Source organism: Rhinatrema bivittatum, chromosome 4, assembly GCF_901001135.1.
Source record: "Rhinatrema bivittatum chromosome 4, aRhiBiv1.1, whole genome shotgun sequence".
Taxonomy (NCBI): domain Eukaryota; kingdom Metazoa; phylum Chordata; class Amphibia; order Gymnophiona; family Rhinatrematidae; genus Rhinatrema; species Rhinatrema bivittatum.
The window spans coordinates 100,710,304-100,726,724 of NC_042618.1; the positions used below are offsets into that span (position 1 = coordinate 100,710,304).

Below are 16,421 nucleotides of genomic sequence, written 5' to 3' on the forward strand. Positions count from 1 at the left end.
ACAAGTGCAAATTGATGCACTTAGGGAAGATTAACCCAAATTATGGCTACAAAATGCAAGGTTCCACATTAGGAGTCACCACTCAGGAAAAGGATCTAGGTGTTATCATTGAAAATACATTGAAATCTTTTACTCCGTGTGCAGCAGCAGCCAAGAAAACAAATAGAATGCTAGGGATTATTAAGAAAGGAATGGAGAATAAAACAGAGAATCATAATGCCTCTGTATCGCTCCATGGTGCAACCTCATCTTGAGTATTGTGTTAAGTTCTGGTCACAACATCTCAAGAAATCTAAAGCAGAATTAGAAAAGGTACGGAGAACGGTGATCAAGATGATAAAGAGGATGGAACAATTCCCCTCTGAAGAAACGCTAAAGAGGTTAGGTCTCTTCAGCTTGGAGAAGAGATGGCTAAGGGGAGATATGATAGAGGTCTATAAAATAATGAGCGGAATGGAACAAGTAAACAATCAGTTTATTCTTTCGAAAAGTACAAAGACCAGGGGGCATACAATGAAGTTACTAGGTAATACATTTAAAACTAATACGAGAAAATATTTGTTTACTCAATGCATAATTAAGCTCTGGAATTCGTTGCCAGAGGATGTGGTAAAACTATTAGTATAGCTGCATTTAAAAAAGGTTTGAACAAGTTCCTAGAGGAAAATTCCATTAACAATTATTAAGGGAGAGTTGCAGAAATCTACTGCTTATTCTTGGGATAAGCAGCTTGGAATCTATCTACCCCTTGGGATCCTGTCAAGTTCTTGTGATCTGGCTTGGCCACTGCTGGAAACAGGATACTGGGCTTGATGGACTTTTAGTCTGACCCAGTATGGCAAGCCTTATGTTCTTATGTCCATATGATTTACACATGTAAGTGTACTTTATGCGTGTAAATGGCTTTTGAAAATTGCTATGATAGTATGTTACATTTACGTTAACGCCTTTGGAAATTCACCTGAATATATTTACAGATCCACCAGTATTTGCTTTTAACAAAATGTATGAATTTGCGAGATCATCTTGTTTCTTCATTCTAATCACTTTCTGTGATTAACACTAGCTCCTATGGTTGATTTAAATGTGGAAATTGCTCCCTGTGTCCATGTGTTGGAATTTCAATTTACTCATCCTCAATTACATTTTTGTATAGGTTACTGGGTTGATTCGACTATAATTCTCAAATTATTATCTGTCCATGCTTTAAACTTTATGTTGGTCAAACTAAACATCACATCAAGATCTGGATAGGTGAAGACAGGAGCTGTATCCACACTAAGAAAATGGATGTTCCCCTTGTTGAGCATGAACTCTCTTTTAATAATACTTTGGAGGATATCAAATTGTTCTATCATCCAACACATCATAGCTTGTCACAGTGGAAATAAGTTTATTAAGCTATGAATATCACTTTATCTTTCAGTGGAGCACTTTGAGCCCATTTGGCCTTAATCAATATGGCAAGTTTTTTTTTTTTTGTAAATTTTCAGGCTGTCACTCTATATATCACTTATCACACACATTTGAATTTGTTCTATGATTGGTCTCTTTTCAACAGGCAGGTGGGCTCATGTAGGCCCCCAGTTTGGAATTCTCTTGTTTGACACAGTTTGGGGTAGATTTTCAAAGGGTTGCGCGTGTAAGATACGCGCGCAACCCCCGAAAACCTACCCCTGCCTCCCCCTGCGCACGCCAAGCTTATCTTGCATAAGCTCGGCGGCGCGTTAAGTCCCGGGGCTTCGAATAAGGGGCTGGCTGGGGGCGTGGCGGTGGTCCGTGGGCGGGGCCGGAGGCATGACGGAAGTCAGGGGGCGGGGCCGAATGCTCCGGCACAACGGCCTGTAAGGGGCAGGGAGCCAGCAGCACGTACAAGTTACGCTTGCCAGAGGCAGGTGTAACTCCATGAAATAAGGTAGGGGGCGAATTTAGTTAGGGCTGGAGGGGTGGGTTAGATAGGGGAAGGGATGGAAAGGTGTGTGGGGGGGAACAAAACTTTTGGGGGGACAAAAAAAAAGTTCCCACCAAGGCCGCTCCGATTTCGGAGCAGCCTCGGAGGCAGGCTGCTCGGCTCGGCGCGCGCAGTTTGCACAATTGTGCACCCCCCTGTGCGCGCCGACCCTGGATTTTATAACATGCGCGCAGCAGCGCGCACATGTTATAAAATCAGGCGTAGATTTATTCGCGCCGGGTTGCGTGAACAAATCTGCGCCCTCGCGCAAGTTTAATTTTAATTGGTTTTTATTATTTTATACAGGAAAAATATGGAGAGTGGTGTGTTCCTGAGCTAGTCTCCGACAGAATATATAACAGAAACCACAAACAGTGCATATTTCCCCCCAAATCGAACTTCCTTCCCACCCCCATCCCTCCCCAATACCTTACGTAAACCAAGGTCTACATATGCCTTACTCACAGCATACTCCGCTTTAGGTTTCTCTCAACTAGTCAACAAACTCACACACAAAGCTGGCCACACGCTTGACCTCATCTTCGTCAATACAGCAATTAAACCTGTTCAGCACCCCACTTGCACGAAGGTCCCTTGGTCAGATCATTCCCTCATAACATCTTCATTCTCAATAAAAGATACCAGTCCATCTCGCATACCCTCCCCTTGCTTCACTTACAGGAAAACATGCTCCATGGAAGATCTTAGCAATCACATATCATCACATCTCACTCAAGTAGATCTCACCAATCCAAATTCAGTTCTACGATCTTGGAACAACATCACGGAATCCATTGCCAACAAGCTATGCCCTCTAACAACAAAAAAACCACACCCCAATTCATCCAAAAGACAACCGTGGTTCACACCAGAGCTAAAAAAGCTTAAACTACTGCTAAGACAAAAAGAGGCTAAATGGCGCAAAAACCCATGCACCATCACCCTATCTACCTATAAATCAACTCTGCACCAATATAAATCCAATACTTTAAGATCCAAGAGGAATTATTACGCATCCAAGATCCACCACCTAGTCTTCGACGCTAAAGCCCTCTTTAGCTACGTTTCTAACCTCACACAAACAAGCCCTCCAGAAATCGCTCTCACCCAAGCTAAATCTAAAGCGGAAGAACTAGCAATATTTTTCAACAACAAAATCAGCAAACTTCTAACGCAGCTTCCCCCTAACACCGTTTCTACATCAACCTCACCTCAGACCGCCATCAACAATACCCGCTTAGTCGAACTTGAACTCACTTCCTCCAATCGAGATCCAAGATATTCTATGGAAAATGAAACCATCCTCTCACCCATCAGATCACATCCCCTCGAAACTGCTTCTATCAATTCCGGACACGATCTCCAAATCCCTGTCAGACATCATAAACTGCTCAACACCACAAGGATCTTACCCAGATGACCTCAAATTGGCCTCGCTCAAACCACTACTCAAGAAACCAAACCTAGATCTAATGACCCAAACAACTACCGACCGATCGCCAACCTCCCCTTCATAGCCAAGATCATGGAGAAATTGGTGAACACCCGACTCTCAAACTACATAGAAGAAAACAACCTCCTATTCCCATCACAATACGGATTCCGCAAAACACTTAGCACGGAGTCCCTCCTCATCTCCTTAACAGATCACCTCATCCTGGGCCTTGATAAAGGACAAGCCTTCTTACTGATCCTACTGGACCTTTCGTCAGCCTTTGACACCGTTAACCATTCCCTACTCATTAATCAGCTAGCCTCCTTAGGTATCTCAGGCACAGCACTCTCCTGGTTCATATCATTTCTCAGCAACAGAAGATATAAGGTCAAGCTACAGAACAAAGAATCCTCACAATACCCTTCATCAGTAGGAGTCCCACAGGGCTCTTCCCTGTCTCCTACTTTATTTAATATCTACCTCATACCATTATGCCAACTTCTCACCGACCTCAACCTCAAACATTTCCTGTACGCTGATGATATCCAGGTCCTGATCCCCATTAAGGATTCCCTTGCAAAAACGCTGACTTACTGGAACACATGCCTTCAAAAAATTCAGCTCCTCCTCACCAGCCTAAACCTGGTACTAAATTCTGGCAAAACTGAACTCCTGCTCATCACCTCTGAGAACAGCACCATCACCTCGACACAACAAGACACACCAACAATCACACAAGTGAGAGACCTAGGAGTCCTAATTGACAATCGCCTGAATTTCAAAGCCACTATCAACAAAACAACCAAAGACTGTTTCTACCAACTACAGGTGCTGAAAAGAATTAGACCTCTTTTCCATGCCCAAGATTTCAGAACCATCCTGCAAGCAATCATTTTTTCAAAATTAGACTATTGTAACACCATCCTACTTGGTCTTCCCGCTTCTTACACCAAACCGCTTCAGATGGTACAAAATGCAGCTGCACGAATACTGACAAATTCCAGGAGAAGGGATCACATAACCCCCATCCTAAAGAGCCTCCATTGGTTACTTATACACTTTAGAATAATATACAAGGCCATCCTTACCACATACAAAAATATCCACCTACTGGCTCCCATCGACCTACAAATCCCTCTCCAACTACATAATTCATCAAGACCAACAAGAGATGCATACAAAGGATCGCTACAGGTACCACCGCCCAAATCTACCAGACACATCACACTAAGAGATCGGGCATTCTCTACAGCCATTCCACCGTTATGGAACTCCATCCCCTCAAACCTCAGACTGGAAACATGCATCTCAACCTTCAAAAAAAGACTAAAGACATGGATATTCACACATCCACACCCATCCTTACCTTCACATACACCATGATTAACCATCTCCACTATCGTTCACATGTTTGAATTAATAACCTGTCCTTTCTCTTCTTTCTCTGCCAAGTTCTAATCACCCTGTTATATGTAACTGCCTTTTTCCGCACCATTGTTTTAGTTTTGTTTACGATGCACCCTTGTTTTATGTGAACCAGCATGATGGGACTGCGTTCTCGAATGCCGGTATATAAAAACCCGAAATAAATAAATAAATAAATATGCAGAGAGAAACATTAGCAGGCCATTGAAAATATGGCAAGAGAGATAAAGAAAAAACAACCGATAAAAAGGCACTCAGTCCTGGAAATTCGATATGTAGTTACTCATTGAGAATCGAACTACGAATATGCTGTGGTAGCGATTGCAAATAAACGTCCCAGACATCAAGAAACCGCTTTCTGTGGCGAGGGGAAAGCTTCATCGCCGCCGCATCCAGGAGCATCATTCGATGGAACCAATTTCGCCAGGTCCAATACAAAGGAGGCAAAACCTCTCGCCAATGTAATAAAATAACTTTCTTCCCCACCAGACACGCCTTTTGAATAAGCAAGTGGATTCCCAAGCCACGAATGCGTAATGGAGAAATGCAACCAAACAGGAGCCATAGGGGAGATAGAGGAATATGGACCCCCAACAAAAGTCTCTAGATACCGAACCAATTTTACCTACAGATTATGAATAGGGGGGCATTCCCAAAAAGCATGGGACAAGGTACCCCTTGTATGCCTACAACATGTACAAGCTGGGGATAGAGAGATACGTAGATGGAAGGCCCCCTGTGCTGATACATAACTCCTGCGCAAAAATTTGTATTGCATTTCTCTAAAATATGAGTTCACCGAGAGTTGGGAAAAGCGCCTGAATCCCGCTTTAATTATATATACATTGACCGTAAACACCCCATCACCATTCCATCTGTCTACCAGAACAGAGCAAGTGTCCACAGCTGCCAGCTGCTTGAGCCGCTGGTAATATTGCGACAGTGAAGGCACCCGCTCCTTTTCAAAGGAGAAAATAGTATCCAGAGCATGGAAGTGAGAGGCCTGACGAACGAAAGGGGGAAGAGAACCCACATAATGCTGCAATTGCAAGTACGGAAACACCTCCGTAGTATGTATCCCATAATGCACCCTAAGATCAGAGAAAGACATAATAGTACCCCCTGGGGTCAGCACATGTCCCAGCAAATGGATTCCCTTCGTACGCCACCTGTGATAAGCCACAGTTTGAGATCCTGGGGTAAAATCCGGGTTCCCCTGGACCGGCAAAAAATAAGCGCAAATGCGCGGGATTTGTAACAAACGTGTAAGTCGAATACAGGAGGTCCGGATGGGTCTGGTAAGTACATTTTGTACCAAAAATGTGGGTAGCGCTACTGCCAGAGCCTGGAGAACAAATTTAAGGGAGATGGAGGCGGCTATTTCAACATCAGCGGATAGATTGATGACAGTGGACTTATCCAATAACCAGTCTCTGATCAAACGAAGGTTGCCAGCCAAATTATAAAGAGCTAAATCAGGGACTCCTAAACCCCCCTTCCCCCATTTCTCATGCAACCACGTTAGTGGTACCCGGGATTTCCCCCCCCCCCCCCTCCAATAAAAACACCGCTGTGCCCTATCCAATTGTCGTAACTCCACCGCTCAGAGGAGCATTGGTAGGTTCTGAAAAAGATATAACCACTTCGGCAAAATGGTCATTTTAAAAAAGTGAACTCTGCCTCCCAGTGATAAAGGTAGATGAGCCCAAGTGGTCAATTTATCCTGAGTATGTTTTATTAGGGGGTGTGCATTAAAGTTTATATAGATGGGAAAGATCCCTGGGTATGACAATGCCCAAATACCTAAACGAGGCTCCCGCCCATTTTAGAGGAAAGTCATCTCCCCAACTAGCTTCCAAAGAGTTAGGGAATGGCAGGGCTGCCGATTTATCCAAATTGAGTCGAAAACCGGAAAAGTTCCCATATGTCCAAAAAATCTGCAGAAGAGATGCTAAAGACTTCTTGGGATCTGTAAGAAAAACTAATATGTTGTCCGCAAAAGCGGCATACTTAAAGGTGGACGACTGTAGACGCATCCCCTTAATCATTTTGTCCAGTTGTATTTTCTGCAACAAGGGCTCAAGTTGAAGGACAAATAACAAGGGGGGCAAAGGGCAGCCCTGTCGAGTTCCCCTAGTAATTGAAAAGGCCTCAGAGGCGGAGCTGTTCACCACTACACAATAGCCTCCGGATCTTGTTAAAGAAGGCAGACCACATTCAAGAAAAACCCCTCAAACCCCATCTGCCGTAATACCCCAAAAAGATAACCCCATTCCACCCTATCAAATGCCTTTTCGGCATCAAAACTAATTGCAATGAAAGGTGCCTCCATCTGCTGGCACATCGTCATTGCCAAGATTTTCCATATATTATTCAGGGCATATCTCTTTCTTACAAAGCCCACCTGGTAGGGCCCAACCAAAGAAGGGAGTATAGTAGATAATCGATCTGCCATAACTTTAGTCAATATTTTTTGATCAAAATTCAATAAGGAAATAGGTCTGTAGGATTCGGATGCCAATGGATCCCTCCCCGGCTTAGGAATAAGCGTAATGTTAGCCGTATTAGTATGGGTTGGGAAGGATCCATCAGCTGCTAGAGCTGCAATGACCTGAACCAAGGGTGGTCCCACTAGATCCAAGATGCACTTATAAAATTCTGCCCCATATCCATCCGGCCCAGGAGCTTTAAAAGCTTTAGCATTCCCAATAACCGAGGTCACCTCAGTTAACGTCACCGGGCTATTTAGTAAGGCTTGCTGGTCACAAGTCATATGGGGAAGGTGTAATTGCTCACAAAATTGATCGCAGGCCTCCGGGTCCCAATGCTCAGAGGTATATAGCCCTCTGTAAAACTCTCTAAATTGATGCAAAATATCCTCTGTGGCCATGAAAATCCGACCCGTGGGGGAGCGCAAAGCTGGGACATATCTAGGCCCATGCGTGGTACAAACCAAATTAGCAAGCATTTTACCCGCTTTATTACTATGTTGGTAAAGCTTGTACTGATAGTATAGAAAGCTCTTCCGAGCCCGCTGATGTAATAAAGTATTAAGCTCCCGCTGGATCGAGAAATACTGCACCTGTGCCCCATGCGTATTTTTCCTTGGCCCTGTGCAATTTAGCTGTTAAGGTCAAGATCCTGTGGTCTATATCTTTTTTCCGATGGGTAATATAAGAAATAATATCACCCCTTATCACTGTTTTGGCCGTATACCAAAACAACAACGGATCATCCACATGTTGGGCATTTAAAGTGGAATAGTCCAGTCAGCGGGCTTGCAAATACTCCTGAAATTTGACATCATTAGCAAGATAAAATGGAAATCTCCACCGAAAGGTGGCTGAAGAACGCTTCCCGATCTGCAATCCCAGAGATACCGGGGCGTGATCGGAAACTATAATGTCCCCAATGGTTACCATCCCCACCATAGACAGGCTGCGAGCGCTAATGAGAAAATAATCAATGCGAGACAGGGTACCGTGGGCTCAAAACACATGCGTGAAATCCTTCTCACCCGGGTGCAGGATGCGCCAGGCATCTATTAAGTGGAGAGAATTTTCTAAGAAGGAAGGTCCCTTTCCAAATCCCACTCTGGCTCCCGAGGAGGAGGACCGATTCAAATGGCCACCACGAATTGTATTAAAGTCTCCCCCTATCAGTAGACAGTCCTCCTCATATGGTACCAGTAATCTATAGATCTCTTGATAAAAGCTGTGGCTATAGTTATTGGGCACATATATATTACACAAAATCACCTTTGTCTGATATAACTCAGCTATCAATATAAGGTAACGCCCCAAGGGATCTTTAACAGTAGAATGAACCTGGAGGGAACATGTTTATTAATCCATATAAGTACTCCTGCCGATTTAGTGGATCCAGAGGCATAATACACCTTCCCACCCCATAGTCTACCTAATTTATCATGCTCCCCATCCGTCAAATGAGTTTCATGCAGGAACGCGATATTTGCATGCTTGCGCTTAAGAACGGAGAGACTTTTGGACCTTTTAATAGGTGAATTTATCCCACAGACATTCCAGGTAACTAGATTAGTTACATTACTAGAGAGATATCAATTGTAGATTTTCCAAGAAAAGAATTCAGCAATTTTCCCTGCGGTGGAGGTCCTCCCAGCCGGAACCCCCACCCACATAACTCGTTAGGACTGAGTGAATTATGCAGCTCAACAAAGTAGACCTGATGTGAGATTAGCAAATAGTTCCAAACCCCATTACCCCAAAAACCCAAAAGCCCAACTATCCAAAAAATCCCCCCCACACACACCCCTAGCCTCACAAAGTCATCAGCGAGGACTTCTCCCTGACCCAACCGGGAGAACACTACCATGCTGGCTTGTCCCACCCTCCCGCCCACCCCCATCTGCATAAACAAGTAAAAAATATTTACAACAATATGAGTATAAAATCCATCAGCAACTTAGACAATTTGTGATGAACACAATCAAATTAACCAGATCATAAGTATGAAAGAAAAGTATGAGACCATGGCTCCAGGAAAACATATAAACGATCATAGACACCTGAAGTATGAGGGATATAAGCAATTATAAACCCCCATATATTCCCAGAGAGTACATAAACAATAAGCCTTCAGCAAGAAAAAATACTGCATAAACTGGAGATCAAATAGGTAAAATAGAGTGTAGGCAGAAAGTAGGCTTACTTCTCGTCCCCTGGATGAAATAAAAATAAAAGTGCCACTATAAGGATGCAACAAATAGAAGAATAAACACAGCCCCAGGAGCTCTGCATTGACCAAGAGCTAGACTGTGTTGCACCGGATCCACAAACAGGAAGGTCACACTAAAAACCTACCAAAAAAAAAACCAAACTGGAGTGCTGTGTGACAGAAAAAATCAGACAAGGGCATCCCCCGATGAGTTGGGCTTCCTCTAATAAAAATGGGAGCCAAAATAAACAGAGAACTCCTTTATACGATATTGCAGGGTGCAGTCCAGCTATGCATAGAGATAAAGCCAGGGAAAATTTATAATCCGCCTGAGCGGTAACATAAGGCCAAATCCGAAAAAAATTTTTGCTTGCAGAGCTATGTGAAGTCAGCCATGTTCCCCACTGGAACAGTAACGCATCTGTGAGGTGAGGCTGGAGCAGATCCCGATGCTACTGCTGCCGATTCCCGTAAAAGAGATCTGGCCTCCAGGGGTGAGGTATACCAAGTCACCCCGGTCTCCATCGCCACTCTTAAACGGGCCGGGTAGATCAGGGAGACCCGAATCCCTTGTGCTAACAATTGGGAGCATATAGGAGCCATGGCTCGCCTCCGAGCAGCCACTGTAGCAGAAAAGTCTTGAAAGATGAGCACCCTATGGTTCTCATAAAGGAGTGCCTGGCCCTTCTGCACTGCAGTTAGTATTTCTTGTTTGTGAGCAAAATTGAATATTTTGGCCACCACTACCCGCGGTTTCGGGGCCTCTGGCCTCCGGGCACCCAGCCGGTGTGCCTGTTCAACTCGGAGGGGGCCATGTGCTGAGGAGAGCGAAAGTTGTCTGGAGGCCATCTTGCGCCTCAGACACACGGCTCTCTAGCTCGGTGCATCGGCCCTCGAACTTGTTTAAATTCGCTGAAATCTCTGCTACTGCCATCGATATGGATTTTAATTCGGGCCCCAATGCCTCGATGACTGCCGACAATTTCGGCAAGAGCCGGCACTGTAAGTTGCTCGGCAGGGCCCGCTGCGGCGGCCATTTTTGGCTCTGTATTAGGAAGCAATGCTTCTTTTCCTTTTTCCTTAACTGATTTAACAGGGCAAGCCGGCATACCCAACAAAGAGCGCTGTGTAACAGAGGGCTATGCCCCTATTAATTTACAGCCACTTAGCTGACTGTATCGATGCAGATGGGGGTCGATTTCGGAGGCTGGACGCCGAGAGGGAGGAAATCACATCCTTCACCCTCAGTGCATCACGTGATCCTCCCCCTCGCGCAAGATTAAAGATTTGCCCCTTTGTGAAAAATGAAGATGTGATTGTAAGCCTAACAAATTATTGACCATGCATATATTATTTGTGTGCTGGCTTTTTCAAGTATAAAATGAGGATAAGCAATCGTGCACTGTGTAAACATGTTTTTTGTATATTTCAGACATTCCATCAAGTTTTCAAACATCTGGTGGTTCAAAGGATCTCTTCTAGTAAATGACAGATTGGAATATCCATGCTGCTGAAACAGTCTCCTGATAGAGCTGAAGTTATTGGCGATAGTTACGTGCTGGTAATCTACAACAATTTTATTTGTAAGCTTTTTTGACTCCCTTCCTTTCAGACCCTCTCAAAAAAGCAATTTTACAGCAAAGTAAAGGCCCTTTTTGTTGGGGGCTTTGGTTCAACTACCTGTGAAGTGGGATGTGGATTTATTTGAACGATTCAATTTGCACATGGAGAGTGATAGCATACACTTTTAGGGGGTGAAAATTCATGACTGACCATTAAAATATTTTTCTGAAAAAAAAAATGTTTTGGAGTATTTTTCATGGCAAATTATGATTACACTTTTAACCTACCTGTTATCTGTACGATGAATGCAGCGTTTATAATAAAGTGTCCTTTTCATTCATTTTTTTAAATTTGATTAGAACTTTTATAGACTTCTTATGGTTGCTTAACCTGCAGGGATACTCCTCAGTTTTTGTATTGTCCTTCGGGAATAATCCTGTTTTTGAATTTTGCTTCATTACTGCAGATATTACTTTTCAATGTACCTTGCAATTTACCCCCATCCCAGCAGCATATCAGTTTTCCCCACTTGTATATGCACAAGACAATTCTAGACAGTGGATGATCAAGCAGCACTTTCAATGGCACAGCCACATGATACTTACCCCTCCCATCGATCTGAAGAGGCTTGTAATGAAACTTTCTCACATTTCTTCCTCCTGCAGGGACAAGTGACACAACCGTTTCTGATCATCTGATAATCCTGTTTAGGGCCTGCTTTACTAAGCTTTTTTCCCCCATATTCACAGATTGGGAAAAATACTTGGCACACCAGGCTATTAGTTCCTTAAAATCCTTACTAAGGACCCAATGTACTAATTTTTTTCCCATAGATATAAAATGGGAAAAAGTCTTTAGTACATCTGGCCCAGAAGTACACCCCTTTGAAAAACTATATTTTAGTCACCATTTCTGTTTCATCACCATGTTCCAAAACTGAAAATTAAACACACAGCATGTGCAATTGTGCATTACCCATATCTATCAGACCAGAAAAAGAAACAAGGTTATTGAACTACTGAAACCTTTGCTTCTAGCTAAAAAGTATCTGATAGTTAACTTCAAAGAAAGCATTCCTGTGACACCATAAAGAGAACCAGTGTGCAGAACCAAAAGGTGAAGCAGTAGTGGGGCTTATAAAATAAAATGATTTTAGTCAAACTGTCCATCTCATTAGTACTAGGAAGAAACTCTCCCTAAGCCAATTTTACTCCATTAGAAAGTACATACTATATATCTGGCTTCATCAGTAACAAATTTAAAGTTAATTTTAATCTCTTGAGTTGATCTAACAACAGATCTCACATGAAGCCATATGTATGAAGTTATTTTCCTCACAAACTAAATAGTTTTTCTCATTTTTGTATATCCAGCCCATAGACTTCAACTGAAAATACAATAATTTCTTCACAATTGGCCTGATTTTCTAAATGATTTACACACATAAATGGGCTTTTAAAAATTGCTTGGGGGCTGTGTATGTGAAAGTAGATGTGTGACTAACTTATGCACATATTTTTATATGCATAAAAACGAGACGTTTCATTAGATTGGGGATGAGGCGTGGAAATCAGTTTTCAGAAGTATGTATGGAAATGTACATGCGTAAGCTTGACCTAATCTTCACAGCCAACTTGGGAACACAAGTCTAATTTAAAAATTCAGGCTAAAGTCTGAAAGGACTTTCTATTCACAGACTTTAGCCTTATCTGTACAGTAGCAAATTAATCTTTTTAATGAAATGTAAATGTGATACAGCTGTTTATCTTAATTATGAATGCTTTGATCCACTCAAGCCACTAATGGCATCTACTCACTCTTCTGCAATCCTTTCCTGCTGAGCAGTTGCGCACCAGAATAAAATTGCTGCATAGTATGCAAAAGATCAATACATTAACTGGTAATTATATGCAGGTATACATAGATAAATCTATTGCCTTGCAATTTGACTCAAAAGATTTGGCAATTGTGCAGAAGAATTTATGTTACAATTTGGCCATAGATGAAGACTGAAAGCATGGAAAATTTATAAAAGTTTTATATATTTGCCGCCCTACTAAAAAACAGGCAATAAACTGCATCACAAATAAGTGCTCAGTTTAAAAAGGTATTTTACATTTGTTATACTGCACCTTCTATAAAACAGAAAGTGAAGTTAGAGTTGGAAAAATAAATTGAGTGAAAAGGTTAAGTAACAAGACTCAGTGGTGGTCAATGGGATTTACTCTAGTGAACAAAATGTACTAATTTGGAGGGGAAGAAATAGCAGTCATCAAATATACAGAGACTTGAAAGGAGGGAGGGGACATCTGTGATGATCACAAGATAGCCAGTCAGTGTGACAAGCAATTATGAAAACTAATAGCATATTTGGGTGCATAAAGAGAAGTATCACTAGAAGAAAGAAAAGGGTAATGTTACTTCTGCATACCTTGAGTACTGTGTGCAATTCTGGAAGCCACATTGAAAAATGATGGAGGCAATTCAAAAGAGGGCAACCAAACTGCTGCATAGACTGAGGATAAGCTATCTGGCTAGAATACAGCCGGATAAGTTGGTGGCTTTACATGGGCGGGTGGAAGCAGCGAAATTGGCCAGATAAATTAACCAGCTAACTCCAATATTCAAAGTTAGCCAGTTATCCTATCTAACTCTGCTGCGCTGCTGAATATAGTAGTTAAGTTAGTTGAATAAGCGTATCCAGCTAACTTACTGAGTTGCTCAGTGACTGAATATTGACCCCAGAGAAGTTTAAAGATCAAAGGATGTATTCTCTAGAACAGAGGTGGCCAAACTGTGGCTCTTTAATGTGCTAAATGCAGGTTTTACCCTCCTGTCCCCATGACAACTGAGCAACATTGCAGAGGACAAGAGGGGAAGGCCTGGAGCAGGGAGCACGCACAGCAGAACAGAGAAGAGCCATTCTGCTCCTGCCCCTCCCCTTTTGTCATTGTATTGCTGCTGGTTGCTACAGAAATAGGAAGGCGGCAGGGAGCAGAGTTTTTCTCTGCTCATCTCTGCTGTCTCTCTCCTGTTTCCAATCAGCAACAATGGAAGACTGGAGGAGAGATGGCAAGGCTGGAACTGGCGGGACAGCAAAGAGTCATTCAGCTCCCCATTCCTGCCCTCCCTATCCAGTATGACCCCTCTCCCCTATCCCACTTGCTGCTTGGAGGGCTATTCTCTGTTCTGGTGTCCAGAGGTAGGAGGCTGGATTGAACATTGCTCCAGGTCCACTGTGTTCCCAAGACTTGGGATTCAGTTGACAGCAGAGGGGAGGAGTGTGTCACCTGGTGCTCCATTCAGACCAGAATGATTTGTGGCGAGGTGAAGGGAGGTGAATGCAGATAGTTGGGGTGGAGGGAGAGTGAGGAGCATTGCAAGAAAGGGCAGGAAGGCAGTGAAAGAGGGGATGAATGCTTCTGGGGAGAGCGACATGAAAAGAGTTCAATGTTGTAAGTGTTGAGGCAGTGGTTGAACACTGGGGCATAGCACAAGTGGGAGCTGAGTGCTGTGGAAGAGAAAAGGGGGATGAATATCATCTTCCTAAAGTCAATAATATAAATAGGAGTGCCTTATTCCTCCCCAAAGACCTTGCTGTCATGAGTTTTGAAGCATATGAGGAAACCAGGGCTAGGATATGGCCAACAGACGGAGGGATAGAAGGTTGGTTAGGGAGTTGCACGAGAGTAATTGGAGAGGGGTGATTGTATGTGAAAGTGTGGAGGGAGTGGGAAGGAGAACAAGACAACTAGGGATGGGGGTAGAAGGGTTTCCAAAGAATTGTAGGAAAGGTGGTAGAGGGATGCAAAAAGCCAGGAGGAGGAGGTTATGTACATAAGAACATAAGAAATTGCCATGCTGGGTCAGACCAAAAGTCCATCAAGCCCAGCATTCTGTTTCCAACAGAGGCCAAACCAGGCCACAAGAACTTGGCAATTACCCAAACACTAAGAAGATCCCATGCTACAGATGCAATTAATAGCAGTGGCTATTCCCTAAGTTCTCTGACCCTGCAAGCTGATGTAATTGCGACCAAGAAAATGACCTTCCAGGAGAGGTACTTCAGGTCGCAAGAATGCAAAGGCTCAAACAGAGATTTCATGAGTTGCGATAGGACGACGTTGAGATCCCAGAAAACTGCCGGAGGGTGAGTGGGGGGGCTTTAGTTGTAATAAGCCCCTCATAAACTGTCCTACAAGTGGATGAGAAGAGATTGCAGCACCATCCGAACCACAGTGATAAGCTCATTTGGCACTGAGATAAAACTTTCACCGAAGTAGTTTGCAGACCAGATTCAGAGAGGAACAGTAAATAGTCTAAGAGCGCAGGAGGGGAGCAAGAAAATGGATCCAGACCGCGTCCCTTGCAGCAAGTTGAAAACCTCTTCCACTTCATATTGTAAGATTTTCTGGTAGAAGGTTTTCTGTGCTCCAGAATAACCCGTGATACCCCTTTCAAAAGGCCGAGGGCCTGCACAGTCACCCAGTCAACATCCAAGCTGTGATGGCCAGGGCTTATAGGTTGGGGTGACGGAGCCTTCCCCGGTCCCGCGTGATTAGAGAGAGACAGACACAAGAGTAGTGATGGGATGGGATCGGGGGGCGAGAGGCCAGATCCTGTAGGGTCGGAAACCAGACCTGACGGGCCAAAAGGGGGCGATCAGGATCATGGAGCCCTGATCCTGCTGAAACTTCTGAAGTATTTTCGAGATGAGAGGAAGAGGAAAGTAAGCGTACAGCAGCTTGGAGCCCCAGTGAATCAAGAATGCCTCCGCCAGCGATCCACTGCTCCTCTGACCAAGGAAGCAGAAGCTGTCAACCTTCCTGTTTTCCAAGGAGGCGAAGAGGTCTATGTCTGGGGTCCCCCATGAGTGGAAGATCCTGTTTGCCACTATTTGACTGAAGGACCACTTGTGATGCACGATGGTCAGGACCCAGAGGTCTGATATTATCGAGGTCCATTGGTCTGCAAACAAAGGGCAGAACGTGATACTGGTAGTGATTCCCATCAACAAGGAAGCAATGGTATTGCTGATCTGCCTGAAAGATGGGGATATGGGTGTATGTGTCTTTTAGATCGAGGGAGCAGAGCCAATCTCCCGCTTTGAGAAGGGGAATCAAGGTGCCCAACGAGACCATTTTGAACTTCTCCTTTACCAGAAAATGGTTTAAGGCCCTCAGGTCCAACATGGGCTGGAGTCCCCCCATCTTCTTGAGGATTAGAAAATATCTGGAGTAGAACCCCTTGCCATGCTTACTGAGTGGAACGTATTCGACTGCCTGTGCTAGTGCGAGGGTGGAGAGCTCTACCTGAAGCATTTGTAAGTCTCCAGTTGGTCTCCACCGGGGA

General features: G+C 43.8%; 1 protein-coding gene across 1 annotated transcript in view; it reads right to left on the minus strand.

The window, feature by feature from the left end:
* LOC115089353 overlaps window positions 1–16,421 on the minus strand; it is a 64,327-nt gene that overhangs the window by 46,672 nt on the left and 1,234 nt on the right. The window contains exon 2 of the mRNA XM_029597442.1: window positions 11,675–11,728. Within this exon, the coding sequence (XP_029453302.1) occupies window positions 11,675–11,728 (54 nt within the window). The remainder of the gene's footprint in view (window positions 1–11,674; window positions 11,729–16,421) is intronic.